The following is a 19,112-nucleotide window of genomic DNA, read 5'->3' as shown; positions in this document are numbered from 1 at the left end:
ATGCTCCTTCTATCCCTACTTTTTTGAGGGTTTTTATGAAGAAAGGATGCTGTATTTTGTCAAATGCTTACTCTGCATCTATTGAGAGGATCATATGGTTCTTGTCCTTTTTTTTATAGATGTGATGAATCACGTTAATTGTTTTGCAGATATTGAACCAGCCCTGCATCCCAGGTATAAATCCCACTTGGTCGTGGTGAATAATTTTTTTAATGTATTGTTGGAGCCAGTTGGCTAATATCTTGTTAAGGATTTTTGCATCCATATTCATGAGGGAAATTGGTCTATTGTTCTCCTTTTTAGTGGGGTCTCTGTCTGGTTTTGGAACCCAGGTAATGCTGCCCTCAGACAAAGAGTTTGGAGGTTTTCCTTCCATTTCTATTTTTTGGAACAGCTTCAAGAGAATAGGTGTTAACTCTTCCTTAAATGTTTGGTAGAATTCCCCTGGAAAGCCATCTGGCCCTGGACTCTTGTTTTTTGGCAGATTTTTGATTACTAATTCGATTTCCGTACTGGTTATGGATCTGTTCAAATTTTCTATTTCTTCCTGTTTCAGTTTTGGTAATGTATATGTTTCTAGGAATTTGTCCATTTCTTCCAGATTACCCATTTTATTGGCATATAATTGTCTTAATATTCTCTTATTATTGTTTTTATTTCTGTTGGGTTGGTTGTGATCTTTCCTCTTTCATTCCTGATTTTATTTGAGTTCTTTCCTTTTTCTTCTTGATCAAACTGGCTAATGGTTTATCAATTTTGTTAATTCTTTCAAACAACCAGCTTCTGGTTTCATTAATTTGTTCTACTGTTTTTTTGGTTTCAATAGCATTAATTTCTGCTCCAATCTTTATTATTTCCTGTCTTCTGCTGGTTTGGGGTTTTATTTGCTGTTCTTTTTCTAGCTCCTTAAGGCGTAAGGTTACGTTGTATATTTGAGATATTTCTTCCTTCTTTAGGAAGGCCTGGATTGCTATATACTTTCCTCTTATGACTGCCTTTGCTACATCCCAGAGGTTTGGGGTTGTGGTGTTATCGTTTTCAGTGACTTCCTTATACTTTTTAATTTCCTCTTTAACTGCTTGCTTAGCCCATTCATTCTTTAGTAGGATGTTCTTCAGTCTCCAAGTATTTGTTACCTTTCCAAATGCTTTCTTGTGGTTGATTTCGAGGTTCATAGTGCTGTAGTCTGAAAATATGCATGGTATGATCTCGATCTTTTTGTACTTACTTAGGGTTGATTTGTGTCCCGGTATATGGTCTATTCTGGAGAATATTCCATGTGCACAGGAGAAGAATGTATATTCTGCTGCTTTAGGATGAAATGTTCTGAATATATCTGTTAAGTCCATCTGGTCTAGTGTGTCATTCAAAGCCAATGTTTCCTTGTTGATTTTTTGATTAGATGATTTGTCCATTGCAGTGAGTGGGATGTTGAAGTCTCCTACTATTAAAGTATTACTACTGATGACTTTCTTTATGTTTGTGATTAATTGATTTATATATTTGGTTGTTCTCACATTTGGCACATAAATGTTTACAATTGTTAGGTGTTCTTGGTCTATAGACCCCTTGATTATGATATAATGCCCTTCTGCATCCCTTGATGCAATCTTTATTTTAAAGTCTAGATTGTCTGATATTAGTATGGCTACTCTGGCTTTCTTTTGCTGACCATTAGCATGATAGATGGTTCTCCGTCCCCTTATTTTCAATCTGAAGGTGTCTTTAGGTCTAAAGTGGGTCTCTTGTAAACAGCCTAGAGATGGGTCTTGTTTTCTTATCTATTCTGTCACCTTATGTCTTTTGATTGGAGCATTGAGTCCATTGATGTTTAGAGTGAGTACTGAAAGATATGAATTTATTGCCATTATGATCCTTGTAGAGTTGGAGTTTCTGGTGGTGTTCTCTGGTCTCTAATCGTTGTTGCTTTTGGTATATAAATATATATACATATATATATATATATATATATATATATATATATATATATATATATATATATATATTTCTTCATCTTTTCTCCTCTCAGAGAGTCCCCCTTAAAATTTCTTGCAGGGCTACTTTAGTGGTCACAAACTCCTTTAATTTTTGTTTGTCTGTGAACTTATCTCCTTCTATTTTGAATGACAGCTTGCTGGATAAAGAATTCTTGGCTGCATATTTTTCTGATTCAGCACACTGAATATATGTTGCAACTCCTTCCTGGCCTGCCAAGTTTCTGTGGATAGGTCTGCTGTAAACCTGATCTGTCTTCCCTTGTAGGTTAAGGACTTTTTCCCCCCCCTTGTTGCTTTTATGATTCTCTCCTTGCCTGAGTATTTTGTGAATTTGACTATCATATGCCTTGTTGATGGTCGGTTTTTGTTGAGTCTCATGGGGGTCCTCTGCGCTTCCTGGATTTTGATGTCTGTGTCTTTCCCCAGGTTAGGAAAGTTTTCTGCTATGATTTTCTCACAAAACACTACTACCCCTATTTCTCTCTCTTCCTCTTCTGGGACCCCTATGATTCTGATGTTGTTCCTTTTGAATGAGTCACTGATTTCTCTAATTCTTAAATCATGCTCTTTTGCCTTAATCTCCCTCTTTTTTTCTGCTTCATTATTCTCTATAAGTTTGTCCTCTATATCTCTGATTCTCTGTTCTGCCTCATCCATCCTTGCTGCTGCTGCATCCATCCATAATTGCAGCTCAGTTATAGCATTTTTAATTTCATTCTGGCTATTTTTTACTTCTTCTATCTCTGCAGAAAGGGATTCTAATCTATTTTCGACTCCAGCTAGTATTCTTATTTTCATGATTCTAAATTCTGGTTCAGACATCTTGCTTGTATCTGTGTTGGTTAAATCCCTGGCTGTTGTTTCTTCGTGCTCTTTCTTTTGGGGTGAATTCCTTCGTTTTGTCATTTTGAAGGGAGAAAAGGAATTAATGAGGTAGAAAAATTGAAATAAAAAAGTAAAATTAAAAAAGTACTGAAATTAAAAATTAAAAACAAACACACACAAAAATTGAATAGATGATGCTAGATCCTAGGTGTGTTTTGGTGTGGGTGTTGAATGTGGTATGACAGATTAGAGGAAAAAAAGGGTGGGGGGAAGAAAATCGTTTGAGAATTTGAAAAAATGAATACACTGACATAGACTAAAATGAGATGATGGGGTAAAATAGAATTTGAAAAAATATACACAAAAGTAAAGAATGTAGTTGAAAAAAATTAAAGAAAAATATTTTTGATAAAAATTAAAAATAAATATGATTTTTTTTATTTTCTGTATTTAAAAAAAAGAAAAGAAATGAAAAGAGAAAAAAAAGATTAAAAAAGAAAAGAAAAAAATTGTTTGAAAATTTGAAAAAGTGAATACACTGTAGTAGAGTAAAATAAAATGAAGGAAGTAAAATCGAATTTGAAAAAATTTACATAGCAGCAAAAAATATAGTAAAAAATTAAAGAAAATATTCTTAATAGAAATTGAAAGTAAAAATGAATTTTTTCTCTCTCTGCATTCAAGAAAAAGAAAAAATGAAAAAGAGAAACAAAGAAAAATAAGGAAATTGTTTGAGAATTTGAAAAGGTGAGTACACGGAAGTGGACTAAAATAAAATGATGGAAGTAAAGTAGAATTTGAAAAAAATTACACAAAAGTAAAAAGTATAGTAATAAAAATTAAATAAATATATTTTTAATAAATATGAAAATAAAAATGAATTTTTTCTCTTTCTCTATTCAAGAAAAAGAAAAGAATTGTAAAAGAGAAAAAGGAAAAAGAAAGAAAATTGAATAGATGAACCTGTTAAAGGATTGAGTAGGACTGAAATTGCTTCGTTTTCCTCTAGAAGTCAGTCCATGTAGCGCTTTATAGTCCATAAATTAAGCTGGTGGTGAGTCTTGTGTTCTTGAAGAGCAATGTTGGCCTAGTTGGGCCGGGCTCAGTGTAACGGCTCTGCTCTCCACTAGGTGGCGCAGCTAGCCTGCTGGTGTGGGTTGTTGTGGTGCTCTTTGGTGCGTATGCGCATAGGCTGGAGCGTTGAAAAATGGCTCCACCCAGCCACACAGTCTGTTCTCCCAGATCAGCAATCGCACACCAGTGTTCTGTCTTCAGCTCTCGTCCACTCCCTGCTTTTTCACTCTCTGTGACCAGGCCCCAAGCAGTACCTCTCTCCCAAGTTTTGTCTCAGATGCAGCTATTTTCCCCAGCCCCTTACTTCCTAAGGACTGCGGCTTTGACCCACTCCGCCCCTCTATGGGAGGGTCTCACCCAGCAATGGCCGAATATCCGCTGCACCCAGGAATGCCTGCTGGATGCTGTTGTTGCTGGTGCCCCAAGACTGTAGTGAGGTGCCAGCCCACCCCAGAAAATGTTCGGGAGACAGTGTAGCAGCAGCACTTCAGGGATTATGGAAAATCACAACACGCATCTGGCACCAGGTTTCACCCTTAATGACCTTGTTACAGCACCAGCGAATGTGGCCATTTTCTGGGGTTTGCTGAGACCAGGTGACTTCAACAGTCTCTACCAAATGTCCTTCCAGCAGTGGAACCACTTTTCCCTGTGTGGCCTCAGAACCTCCCAGCTCCCACTCTGTTCCTGGGGATTCGCCCTTCCCACCAGAGCACCGCCAGGTATTGAGCTGTGGAGTTGCAGCCTTGTGCTTCCCTAGTTTACAGTCTTAATAGAGTTTAAACCCTCTTCTTTCTCCTTTCTCCCTTTTTAGTTTAGTCCCTGCAGCTGATTCCAATTTTCTGCTTTCTCTCCAAGTGCTTTTGGGGAGGAGTGATTTTCCCATATTCTTTCCCCCTCCCCAGTCTCTGTCCTCTCTCTGCCCGAAAAAGAGGTTCCCTACCTTTTGGGGCTTCTTGCTCCTCAAGTTCAGCTCTCCACTCCATGTACCTGCTGAATTCTGTGGTTCAGGTTGTACAGATTGTTGTGTTAATCCTCCAATCAATTTTCTGGGTGTGTAGGATGGTTCAGTGTTGGTCTGGCTGTATTTTATGGACGCGAGACACAAAAAGCTTCCATGCTGTTCCGCCATCTTGGCTCCTCCCTCATATTTCTTATTGTATAAAATTTGTTGCTTTATATGTATTTTATTAATTATAGAAACTACTCCCAAGCATTACTTGAAGTGTTTTTTCTTTATTTGTTTTTATTTATTTATTTATTTATTTTTTGAGGGAGAGTGTGTGTATACGTGAGTAGAGTAAGGGACAGACAGAGAAAGAGAGAGAATCCCAAACAGGAAACACGCTCATCACAGAGCCCTATGCAAGGCTCAATCCCAAGGAACCTTAAGATCATGACCTGAGCCGAAATCACGAACGGGATACTCATCCGACTCAGCCACCCAGGGTCCCCTTAATTCTTTTATCTCTCTGACTTTTAATCTTCCCTAAGAAGCTTTAAAATATTTGTTAAGTTAAAAATATTGCCATTTGTTTAGTCACAGGGCAACTATGGAAATGTTTTAGGAGAATAGATACAGTTACATAAAGAATATATTTCTGTTTCAGGTGTATGCCGTTACAAGCCCCATCAGAGTGTTAATGATTTCTACATGTGTTTATGTGCATTTATATCTACAGGTGCTGCATTTGTGAATGGGATTTGTCATTCTAGTTTGCTTTCTATTGTATTTTTGAATGTAAATAAATGGAAGGCTTATTTTTAGGGTGTGTTATTTGCTAAATGCTTATAATTTCAACAAATTGTTAGAAAAAATTATTGAATATCACATTTAGAATAAGTTTGAAGTAAATAAGAACATTGCCTTCTTCCATTTCATATGAACATTTAAATTAATGTCTGAATTCATTTCTTTGACTAATAAAGGAATACAATTAAATTATCATCCTATAGTGAAAATTCTTTATTTTTTCCATACTTTAAAGAAAATTGTGACATAATCTATGAAAAATCTGTTTTATACACATTGTTGTCTTAAACTCTCTCTCTTCGATTAGTAGTTGAAAGGAAAAAATGTATTCCCTATTCTATTTGGATTGGTGATTCTGTTCATGTTTATAAAGTCAAGAGGCATGTTTTGAACCAGATTCCTTTAGAGTATAGCCTCATTTACATTATAAAAATAACTTCCATATTTTTAGTCATTTTACTATTTTTTCTTATTTTCAAGTTGTTGTGAACTTTTACCTTTTGATATACATGTAAATGCATGTTAGTTGGAAGTAGGAACAAAGGCCAATATGATATGCAAACCTGATGTCCTATTACCCTGGAAGATTGACAGTTATTTTTATTATCAGTCCACTATGTCATTAATGATTTGTTCAAATCTTGAGTTTCCAAAATAGTAAGGACTTCAAAGGAATTACTAACAAACATACATTTTCCCTAAGTAGAGATTTTCACCAATTCTTCCATCTCTATACATTTTCTGAAAGACTGAAATTTAACAGCTATCAATTTATACATTTATGTATTTTATCTTTTTTTTTTTTTAAAAAACAGCTCTTAGTTTTATTGACAATTTCCACATTTTTAAATCTCCATTTCATTTGTTTCTAGTATGGCCTTTGTTCTTTCTTTCTCTTTGCCATCTTTGGGCTTAGTTTGCTCTGTTTCTAATTCCTTGAGATGAAAAGTGAGGTTTTTAAAAATGTTTTATTATTTATTTTTGAAGAAGAGACAGAGCGAGACAGAGTGTGAGCTGGGGAGGGGCAGAGAGAGAGAGGGAGACACAGATCTGAAGTGGGCTCCAGGCTCTGAGCTGTCAGAACGGAGCCAGACACAGGGCTTGAACTCACAAGCTGTGAGATCATGGCCTGAGCCAAAGTCAGATGCTTAACTGACTGAGCCCCCCAGCACCCCAGAAGAGTGAGGGGTTTTATTTGAAATATTTCTTGTTTCTTAATGTTGGCATTTATGGCTATAGACTTCCTCTTAAAACTGCTATTGAATCATTGCATATGGGTTTTTTATGTTTATTTATTTATTTTGACAGAGAAAGAGAGAGCGAGAGAGAGCAAGAGAGCATCAGCACAAGTGGAGGAGCAGAGAGAGAGGGAGAAAGAGAATCTCAAGCAGGTCCAGCACTGTCAGTGCAGAGCCAGAGCAGGGCTCCATTCCATGAACCACGAGATCATGACCTGAGCTGAAATCAAAAGTTGGTGGCTCAACCAAATGAGCCACACAGATGCCCTTTATTGTCCCATTTAATTTTATTTTCAATTTTTAAATGTTTATTTACTTTTGAAAGAGAGCGAGAAAAAGCACAAGTGGATAGGGACAGAGAGAGAGAAGGAGACACAGAATCTGAAACAGGCTCCAGGCTGTGAGCTGTCAGCACAGAGCCCAACACAGGGCTTGATCCCAAGAGCCATGAGATCATGACCTGAGCCAAAGTCAGATGCTTAACCGACTGAGCCACCCAGGCATCCCAATTGTCCCCATTTTAGATGCGAAAATTGATATAAGGTTAAGTATGTTGCCCAAGGACACAGTACTCACAGGAGTTGGAGAAGGGTTTTCAACCCAGAAAGTCTGGCTTTGTAAGCACATTATTTATCTCTGTGGTCTACTGCCTATGAAAAGATATAATCCTTAAGTATTCTAGAAATTAAACTAATAACAGAAGTACTCTAATTCTGAGAGTTAAATAATGCTAAGATTCCTAGTACACAGTAAATGCAAAAAAAAAAAAAAATGCTCGGTAACATTACTGTTATGAAAATAGAGACTCTAATTCAAGCAGTTTAAAAGGATTATCAACCGTATACAAATCTGTTATGACTTACAAAACAACGTTTTATTTGCCAGCACACAAACTCTTTGAATACTGATGGCATGAGTTCAAATAAAAAGAGAAAAGTTATACTGAAATGAAGGGAAATAAAATGAAATTTTATGTCAATAAGAATAACCTGTCTTATATAGGATGTATCTGCCGTCCTTCAAAAAAACATGTAAAGACCAGTGAGGGAGGAAGCAAACTACTACATGTTTCTGGAACTGTCTGTCCAGTACTCATTTCAAAATCTCCCTGAATGAAGGAATTATTTTTATAAACTTGCACTTGTAAGAATATTCAAAATTTAGTGGAGTGGAACATCTGCTCTACAGATACTTCCCATGGGTTTTCTCTCACTCTCCCAAAGAAGCACAGCCCCTATATGTTGCATCATTCACTCTCAGAACCTCCCAGGGTTTGGGGATTTACTCCAGGGACTCCTAGACCTACATAAATCTTGCTTCTTCTGGAATATCCATGCCACCGTGACAAAGAGAAAAGAACCAGATCCATTTTCAAGATTGGCAAGACCATCTCTACTGTGAGCGATAGTTATTCTTTATTAAGTTATTCTTTATTAAGTCCATGAAATGTACAAGTACAAGTGGACTTGTACAAGTGACTGAGAGATGACTTCTATAAATGACTGAGTGTCTTATGTAATAAGCAGAGGTGAATCTTACACGCTACGGCAGTGAGTTGCAATTCATTTCATGAAGTTTTAAAGGCAAACACTCGAATGTGTTTTCCTTTTCTATTTGGTGTACTTAAACTTCATTATAATACCTTCACAAGCCGGGTATTTTCTCTGTTATTTGTAGTGTGTGAGGCACTGAGGTAGAAAGTGACAGTGAGATTATGGATATGGACACAATTCCTCTGATGGGGTCAGTGAACGAATAAGAAGGTTTCATATGGAGGCATAGTCTCTGTTTCAGAGCAAATGAAGCTTCTTATAAAATACAAGCATTGGTGTTACGTGTAATGAGTTCTTGTGCTAAGTGCGATCATTCCTTTCACAGCTGTTACTTCAAACTTTATATTAAGGCAGTGGAGAACACATATGATTCTTAATAAGCTGTTTAGTATATTTTTTTCCAAGAGGTATCCATCTTTAGAGATCCATGTCTGTTCAACCTGATTCCAAAATCAGCAACTCCACCTTTCTCCTTACGGGTTTCCCTGGCTTGGAACGGGAATATCCTTGGCTCTCCATTCCTTTCTCCTGTATCTATGCTATGGTACTCTTAGGGAATTGCCTGGTGCTGCATGTGATCCGGACGGAGCCCAGCTTACACGAGCCCATGTTCTACTTCCTGGCCATGTTGGCCCTCACTGACCTGTGCATGGGGCTGTCCACAGTGCACACGGTGCTTGGGATCTTGTGGGGCCTGAGCAGGGAAGTCAGCCTGGATGCCTGCATTGCCCAAACTTACTTCATCCATGGTCTGTCCCTCACAGAGTCTGGAGTCCTTCTTGCCATGGCCTTTGATCGCTTTACTGCCATCTGCAATCCTCTGAGATATACATCCATCCTCACCAATATGAGAATCATCACCATTGGTGTGGCCATTTTAGGGAGGAGTTTCCTGTTCATTACCGCTCCCATTGTCCGCCTAAAGTTCTTCGATTACTGCCATCCTCATATCCTCTCCCATTCCTTCTGCCTGCACCAAGACTTACTTCGGCTTGCCTGCTCCGACATCCGCTTCAACAGCTTCTATGCGTTAGCCCTGGTGATCTGCACACTCTTTTTGGATTCGGTGCTCATTCTCATCTCCTACATCTCGATCCTGCATTCAGTCTTGACTATTGCATCCCGGGACGAGCGGCTCAAGTCCTTGAAGACCTGTGTCTCCCACATCTGTGCTGTTCTGGTTTTCTATATCCCAATTATTGGTTTGACTATGGTGCACCGCTTTGGAAAGCACCTCTCTCCTGTGGTCCACGTCCTCATGGGCAATATCTATATCCTTTTCCCACCCTTGATGAACCCTATCATCTACAGTGTCAAAACCCAACAAATACGTAGCAGGATCCAGAGATGGATCACTAAACAAAACTGAGTACTAGAACTTAGTGTGTTCTAAGGAAGGGAAGGTCGTATTTGCAAGAGGAATGACTGATAATGATTTGTAGCAGAAATAATAAATGTATATGTAATGTTTAACAGATTAAAGGCATATTTATAGTCATTTCTTAATTTAGTTTTCCAGAGCCGGAGAAATAAGCAGAGAAAGTGTTACTGATCTCATTTCCTAATTTTAAAATTAAGTATAACGTTAACCACACTGACTTGTGTTCCCCAGTGTATCAGTGAGCACTTGCCTGGGTAGTTACTAAGTTTACGGTACCATCCATGCTTTCTGAATTCTAGTTCAGCATGTGATTTTATTTTTCATAGAACTGGTATATCGGTACGTTAACTTGTATAGGACAAGTGGCCTTTACATATTATTCCCATGTGTCACAAGTTGACTCTGTTGAGTTTGTTGAGAAGGAAAATTTTACTCTACCCTTCAAGGTTCTTCTAAATTAGTCTAATAATTACATTGGCATGAGACAGATTAACAGGAGAAAAAAACAAAATTTAATTAATGCACACAGAGGTCCATAGTAAAATTAAGACCAAAGGAAATGACCAAGACATGAAGTTTTTATACATTTTAGACGAACATCCATCTGTGAGGAATTGACGGGACAAAGAAAACTTATGCTCAGGAGCTTCCATTAGTAAAGAATTCTAAATGTGGACTAGAATTTGGGCTGGGGTAATAAATCTGTAAAAATTACAAGATTTATTTACATAGGGTACTTTGGCCCTGATTCCCTATCTCTGATGATAAGGATGTCTCTTTACCTCTTGATGCAGAGAAGGTACCTTTCACATGGGAGATGTGCTTCCTGCTTTCTGGAGACAAAGAGTCAGCAGTCTTGCACTGGCTGTTTCTTAAATAAGTTTAATTCAGCGTAATCTTTATGGTATTGTGGCATACTTTGGGGCAGCTTTCCCTAGGTCCCTACAAGGTCATTCACACCTCTTCTACATATGTTTAAGCAAAAGTGCCTAGAAAGCCTGTTCTGTCTCACCTAATAGAATGCAGGATTGGTAGATTAGATTACACAGTTTAATGTAAAAGATTTGGTGAACAGTGACTGAATCAGCTATCATATCTCTACATAGTCTACGATGTACCCCCAATTCTATGTAGTTTACAATACTCATGAGAGTTGTCAATTGACTTTAATCTTGGTGTCAGTGTACATGAAATTTTAAAGACAGATCAACCTCTTTATCTTTAAGGTAGGATGCGAAGGCACATATATATTAAGTAAAACATCTGCACCTAAACTGGGGATAGAATTATGGTTGTGAGAATCTTTTGAATGTATATCCCATTTTTTAAATAACGTTTGTATTTATTTTTGAGACAGAGTGAGAGATAGCTTTGAGTGGGGGAAGGGCAGAGAGAGAGGGAGACACAGAATCCGAAACAGGCTCCAGGCTCAAAGCTGTCAGCACAGAGCCTGACGCGGGGCTAGAACTCTCAACCATGAGATCATGATCTGAGCCGAAGTCAGAAGCTCATCCAACTGAGCCACCCAGGTACTCCTGTATATCCCATTTCTATGTCTCACCCTCTTCATGGATAAAATTAGGAAATTCAAGTCAATAACAAAATGCAGATATTGTTGTTTCTTGCTTTTTAAAAAACCTTGACCTCCTCCCAAATTAAAAATCAAAAAGTAAAAAAAAAAAAAAAAAAAAAAAAGAATCCCATAGTATCAGTCTCAAGATTGTTTTTCAAATTTCTTTAAATATTGTCACCTCATCACAGCTATATCAAGCCATGACTGGGACAGCAGAGTTATTAGCAGAGACTAATTACAGTTAGGCTACAGAGATGGGAGGAAGCATATTGTTGCACATACACCTTCAGGTGTATGAAGTTCCATCATCGATATTCTCATAAACAGAGAAAAAAATCAATTTTGAAAACTAACGTTTGGTTTGGTACCTTTAATTTATCTTTTAGTGTTTTATTAGAAAAGTGATATGCTTTTTAGATTAAAAGATATCACATTTATGTTTGTTACTCTTGCCTTTGAGAACTGTCACTGTGTAAAGCCCACACATCTCTATATCTCAGTCTATCTAAACATCTCTGTCCATGTCAGACTACTTTTCCCTGATGGCTCCTCTGTTAGGCTCTCTGTGACGGTACTTTATTTCAGAATGCCTGCCTCTCCTATCAGTCCTATTTCTCTATGTGTAGCTCATTTCTGAAAGAAACTTCTGGCCAAACATTGGTAATTGACCTGTTCTAGTTATAGTGGGAAATAACAGACCTTATTTCTCCTCTTTGTTAGGGGGAGTTTGAGAAAAAGGATGGAGAGGAACCTTCACATTATTATATCAAATATAATCAATATTACAATATTGATTGATGATGAAAATATAAGTGATCCCTAGTATATATGCATTAAGGTTTACATTAAACAAAATTTTGGGGGCGCATAGGTGACCTAGTTGGTTAAGCATCCAACTTTGACTCAGGTTATGAGCCCCTGGTTCAAGAGTTCGAGCCCCATATCAGGGTCTCTGCTGTCAGCTCAGAGCCCACTTTGGATTCTCTGTCTTCTCTCTGCCCCTCCCCCCCACACAAAAAAAACAAAAATAATTTTTTTTTAATTTTTATGCATATTAGAAGTCAGATTTTGTAGTAAGAATAATTTGAGTTGTCCAAGGGCAATAATATTATCCCCCTTAACATGACAATAAAATGGGTTTGGTGAACTTTACATTTTGCGTAAGTTGAGCTTTTATTTTTCCCCATGAATATGTCTAAGAAAAGAAGTTTTCCTATAGTCTTCTATAAAATTTCAGTGTCTTAACTCTAAAAACTGAGCAGAAATATGATAGACTATAATTACCCCAAGTGAATAATAGTGAAAAGGAAAAGTTTCAATAAGCGTTTCATAAGGTCAGAGTTAAAATTCCGTGCTTACATATTTATACTGTATTTTATTAAGTTGTACCTAAAATGATAACAGAATTAGAAGTTAGCTATTAATGCATTATATTTGTGTATGTGGATATATATCAACATATGTATGTTTGCATTTATATATATATGTGTGTATATTCAGATGATACTTATTATTTACAGATTCTGTATTTGGGAATTCATCTACTTGTTCAAATATATTTGAAACCCCAGAATCAATGCCCCCAGTGTTGTCACCATTAGTGGACATATGCGAGGCAGCAAAAAATTTGAGTTGCCTAACACATATGTCCTCAGCTGAGGTTGAACAGGCTTAAGCTCTGCCTTCTTGTTTCATCTCTAGTATGAATAAATGAGTATACATTTTTGTGGTCTATTTAATGCTCTATTTTACTCCTTTTTGTTGGTGCTGGTGATGGTGAAAATGGCCCCCAAGCATCCTACTGAAGTGCATCCAGTGTTCCTAAACCCAAGGCTGTGATCCATCTTGTGGAGGTGACAGTGTGTCAGATAAGCTCCCTGTAGGCAGAAGTTATAGTTGCCTGTGAGCTCAATGTTAATGAATCAAAAATACTGAACATCCAGAAAAAGGAAGAAGAGTTTTACCAATCTGTGCATGAGGTTGCTCCTCCAATTGCTAGGGCAACGTCTAGAGTGTGTGATGAAACTATGGAGAGAATGGAAAGTTGACTAAGTTTGTGAATTCATGGTATTATGATCAATTAAATAAAATGTAGTGGATGGCACTGTTGCAAGTGTGAAAACCAAAGGAATCTACAGATCCATTATCCAAGGTCAGAAAGGGTGAAATCCTTCTTGGTTAATGTTTATTACAGGGAAATGCCACATGAAATGTATTATTTGTAAGAAATGTGTATTGAATGTGTTTGATATATATTAAAATGTGTCTTTAAATTGAAACACACACACAGATTACGTATTAAATGGTTATTGAAAATGTGATCAGAGCTCAAAGCAACCTGATGCTTGTGTTTCTCCTAAAGAGAAATGGTTCAGAACTCAGTGACTTTACAGAACATAACTGCAGCAAATAATAAAAATAGACCATATATATATATTTATACTGTAATTCTATGTTTATTAATATATACACCAAAATTGCTTACACAGCTATGAAAATACATACATGCATGCAAAGGTTCATTACATCATTAATATGCTTCAAAAATATTCATTTAGAGAGAAATATTAATTGAATTGTAGTACTTCTATAACATTCAACGTCATTGGCATTTTAAAAATAGAAAAAGTCCAAAAGTTGTGATTTTAAAAGTTATCTGTGTTATTCATAAGTAGCTGAAAAACTATGCAGAAAAATATTCTTGATGTAATCTAATTTTTACTTAAAATAATTCTACATATATTCTAGTATAAAAAAGCCTGAATATCATACTTACTAACTCTAATGAGAGAGTAGGGATAAAGGACGAAAAAAACATTTTAAATTGTTTGAGTTTTATACAATTAATGGTATTGTTTCAATTTAAAACATATATGTTTATCCAAGGAGAGAACTATAGGGATTTTTCATGGGGTATGGCATAATTTTAACTTGTCCACTAAATTTTCATACACGTAGGCATCACAAACAATTTTGTTTATATTAAAAGCCATACATAAATTTTGTGATTGGCAAAGTTTTCTAAGCATACCAAAAAAAGGTATTAAAAAGGGAAAAATAAGGTAAGTAAAACATATTTTGTGTAAAATAAAATCTAAATTATTATTCAGCTCAAGAGGAGCAAGAAGGAGAATCTAAAGGCAACATTTCACTCGATGAACAAGTAAATAAAGTACATAAAAAGAAATTAAAATGCATCAGAGACATCCTGAAGAAATAGAATTTCAGAGAGGAGTCTTTCCGAGGACAGAGAGAGCTCTTTCTGAAGCCACATCTGCCAAGAGCCATCTGCTATGTCTGGTCAAAAAGGACGATTCTCCTGGCATACAGCCAGTTTTGAGGGTCAGAAAACAGACTTTTGGAATTCTGGCAGAGCCTAAAAGAAAAAAAGTAGAAAACCAAAGGATCTCTCTCCAGGTGACAATGGAGGAACAGAGACCTGAGACTGGCAATGTGTTAGGTTTCAGACAAGATATTTGCTAAACTCTGAAACTGCATGGGACTGGAAAGCCAAAAGAGTGGGCAGGGAACATTTGAACAAGACAGAGTCGTTTTCGGTACTCTTGTCTTCCTTGGCGCACAAAGATTACAGTGCAAGGTGTGGGTTGCACCCTAGCTCACAGTTGAAAGCCTGAACAGGCCAAGCCATAGGTGCAAAAGTGAAACCAGCTAATACAGTGGTACAACCAGCTTCCACTCAGTCCAAATTTTGATTAGGTCAAGGTAAAGATCCTATATGGGGCTTACCACAGAGCAAGATGTGCATTATCCCTGGAAGGAAATATCACTTTACCTGGCTTTCATGATTTTTCTATATAATGTCAAACACCCAGTGAGAAACTGGTAGACATGGCAAGAGACAAGAACATGAGTTCAAAAACAAGGAGAAAAGCAGTAGAAACGGACCCCTCCACAGCTGTATTTATTGTAAATAGCAGTCAAGGACTTTTTTTTTTTTTTTAATTTTTTTTTTCAATGTTTATTTATTTTTGGGACAGAGAGAGACAGAGCATGAACGAGGAAGGGGCAGAGAGAGAGGGAGACACAGAATCGGAAACAGGCTCCAGGCTCTGAGCCATCAGCCCAGAGCCTGATGCGGGGCTCGAACTCACGGACCGCGAGATCGTGACCTGGCTGAAGTCGGACGCTTAACCGACTGCGCCACCCAGGCGCCCCAACAGTCAAGGACTTTTAAGGTAACAATGCTTAATATGTGTAAGGAAATAGAAGAGCCGATGATAAATAATTTACTAATCCTTAAAAATGAAGAGTTGAAGAATTTTACCAGGAAATTAGAATATACCAGAAATTTAAATTAAAATAAAGAGAGAGAGAGAGAGAGAGAGAGAGAGAGAGAGAGAGAATGAATCAGATGCACATTAGAAAATGCTAAAGCACAGGAGTTAAACCTGATAATTCAGGAAAGCTGAATCAGAGAGCAGAAGACAGGATTACTTAGCTAAATGAGAGGTTAGTAGAAAATAACAAACATGAGACTTTAGTGCCTTATGAAGGAAAGGAAGTGTTTCACGGTGATAAAAAGGTCAATCAACAAGGAAGATCTCTTTAAAAACTTCATGCATCAATAAATGGAAGTGCCTACCTACCCATAGCTTAAAAGTACGCAAATCAAAGACATCAGCAGCTGTAACAAGGGAAACAGACTAATCCACATTCATAATGGAACATTTTAACACTCTTCTATCAAAAACTGAAAACACAAGCAAATAAATCTAAGGATAGAAATGATAAAATGACATACAATTAATAAACTTGATCACACACACACGTATAAATACAAACAAATGGATAGATATAGATCCATAAATATGGGAATAGATATAGGTACAAGTAACACTTCGATCAACAGGTACAGGTGAACAAAGAGTGACAGATTGGGTCATACATAAAGCTTTAATTTGTATTTTTAAATTAATTTTAGTGTTATATTAACAACTGTTTGAAAACAGTGGCTCAGTATTTCAGCTCAAGCGCAAGAAGAATGATGCAGATTCTCACAAGGAAAATGAAGATAAGCATGGTAACCAGAATAATCTCTACTGAGTACCTACCAGTTCCCAAACCCCATGTGAAGGGTCTTACATAAACGTATCCATTAAATTACAGTGACAATCATGTCTCTAGTTCCCAATAAATGTATGTTATTCTTCCTTATTTATACTTTAGGCAGCTGAATGTGTGATAGTAAATTGTACTCCAATGCCTGTAGTTAGGAACTGGCAAAATAAGAGTTTCGAACAAGGTCATTTTGACTCCAGAACTCAAGCACGTAACCAAATTCTTCAGCAGTTGTTTCTCTACCAAATTGAAATCTGCTTTTTGTATAAGATATTCTTGACAAATATTTGACTACCTGCCCTCATCTATGATGGACTTGCAAAATGCAGTTTCTCTATGAAATACTATTAGTATATGAGCATCTTAATGCAGAACAAAATGTACTTTGCTTTATAAAAAGAAAAACATACTTGGAAAACAAATATCGTGAGAATCCTAGCCTCCAGAATTTCTGTCCAGGTTTTTTAGGCCAAAGGGTTACTGTTGATTGAATCGGGAAAATAATGGAAAAGAGGTTTAGAATAACGTTGTCTCTAATCTAAATCTAAAACTTGTCTTCACGTTACTGAAAAAATAAATCACCAAATGCCAGAGCATTTCTCATGTTGCTTTTGTGCAAGTGAGAAATTAAATGAACACTTAAAAACAATAAATATAAGCCATGGTGTAAGCATGGCCTTAGTCCTAGATTTGTTGGAGCAAACATATTTGATGTCATGAGAAGCACCAAGTTGATTATAGCATGAATTACTTGATGAGGATAGGCTTTGTGAAGAAGGAGATATTTATAGATACTTATTTCAAACAAAGTTCAGGTTATATATAAGGAAGAGATATTCAAGGGATAAATTTTTACTGGACAAAGTAAACACTAAAGAAGATTTTAGAATAGTTGGAGAAAGAATGTAGTGGGACTTGTATATTATATAAAAGAATCTGATCTTGGAGCTCTAAGTACAAAAGAATCAGTGTGTCCCACTACAACCTGCAGAAGGATCTTTGATTTGTCTATTCCACACAGACCAGCTTCAGGTGGTAAGGAAAATCATGCATTCTGACGTTTCCTATAGCCAAGCATTTAGTTTTCCAGTATCTCATCTGATCTTCTATTTTCCTCAATTTCTTCTAATTTCCTTATAACTCCAAGTCAATATCCTATGGGATTTTTAACACAATCATTTATATGTTTATTAATTTATTCATAAAACATGATGATACTCCAAACTATTGACTGGACTTTCAGATCATATGGGCCCATTAGGTGAGCCATTAAATCCATAGGAGGAAATATTTCCATCAAACGTCATGCCTCGTCTTTGGAACACAACATCTTTACCGCCTTAACTCGAATGTGTTTGGTCTTCACCCCATATACAAAGGGATTGAGGAAAGGTGGAACCAGTAGGTAAAGGTTAGACAAGATGATATGTACATATGATGGAATAGAAGATCCAGATCTGTGAGTGAAAAAGGAAAAAAAGGCAAGGAGATAGAATTGGAAGAAGATACATATGTGGGGAATACATGTATTAAAGGCCTTAAGACGTGCCTCTTTCTGGGACAGGTGAAAGACAGTGATAAATATTTGTACATAGGAGAGGGTGATTAAAAGGAAGTCCAGGCCACCAACAACAAAAGCTCCAAGGAGACCGTAGAATTTACTGATGGAAACGTCTTCAGTGGCAAGCTTCACAAGGGCCATGTGTTCACAGTAAGTGTGGGATATTAACTTGGTTCGGTAAAGTTTCAGACGACACTTTATGAGCAAGAGGCATGGGATTACCAAAAGGGCAGGCCGCAAGGTCACCCCAATTCCAATATGTGTGACCAGTTGTCGAGTGAATATGATAGCATGCCTCAGTGGATAACAGATTGCTACATAGCGGTCCAGAGCCATAGCCAAAAGGACTCCCGATTCAATACCTTGAAATGTGTGGATAAGCCACATCTGAAAGAGGCAAGCATCAAAATAGATCTCTGGCAAGTGGAACCAAAAAATTCCAAGCATCTTGGGGACAATGCTGGTGCTAAGTACAATGTCTGTGGCTCCCAACATGGCCAGAAAGAAATACATAGGTTCATGGAGACTGGGTTCAGATTTGATGATGATCAAAAGCAGAGAATTTCCCACCAAAGCAATGATGTACATAACACAGAATGGAATCCCAATCCAACACTGAATAGTTTCCAGACCAGGGATCCCAATGAAAGTCAGCACAGAGGGTATGAACATGGTGCCATTTGCAATAGGCATGGTTATTCAGAGGTCTCCTTAGCAAAGGGGAAAAGTTTGCCAAACTATGATGCTGTGTTCTCTGATATGTCTTGTTCTCATCCAGTCACAGAATTACTGAATGACAAAAATAGGAGAAACAACTACATCAGCTTATTTATCATTTTTAAATGAATGAGAAAATTTCGAAGGAAAGGTTCACTCAGCAACATCATCCACCCATGCGCAGTGATATCCACAATGTGAAAACTGAGTATTTGCACACCATGCCTATGATGGGGTCAACGTGATCAGGCTGCTTAGTGGTGTTCTCCTTCCTCCCCCACTCCATCTTCGATTCCTTCTAACCTTGTCGCGGAAATTAGAAAAAAAAAATTAAAACGATAACTTGAGACAGAGAAACATC

General features: G+C 37.1%; 2 protein-coding genes across 2 annotated transcripts; one reads left to right on the top strand and one right to left on the bottom strand.

Annotated features, from left to right (window-relative positions):
* Nucleotides 1-6,010: 6,010 nt before the first annotated feature.
* Nucleotides 6,011-9,809, top strand: LOC147576723 (olfactory receptor 51V1-like). The gene is made up of 2 exons (XM_086679433.1): nt 6,011-6,033; nt 8,864-9,809. Exons 1-2 carry the CDS (start codon nt 6,011-6,013, stop codon nt 9,807-9,809), a joined length of 969 nt encoding a protein of 322 aa, XP_086535559.1.
* Nucleotides 9,810-17,776: 7,967 nt separating this feature from the next.
* LOC112865426 (olfactory receptor 52A1-like) lies at nt 17,777-18,727 on the bottom strand. Its single transcript, XM_025928524.1, has one exon. The coding sequence runs from the start codon at nt 18,725-18,727 to the stop codon at nt 17,777-17,779; it is 951 nt and encodes a 316-aa protein (XP_025784309.1).
* Nucleotides 18,728-19,112: the final 385 nt, after the last annotated feature.

Source organism: Puma concolor, chromosome D1, assembly GCF_028749965.1.
Source record: "Puma concolor isolate L17-30 chromosome D1, mPumCon1.1.hap2, whole genome shotgun sequence".
NCBI lineage: Eukaryota > Metazoa > Chordata > Mammalia > Carnivora > Felidae > Puma > Puma concolor.
This window is presented reverse-complemented; position numbering and strand designations above follow the sequence as displayed.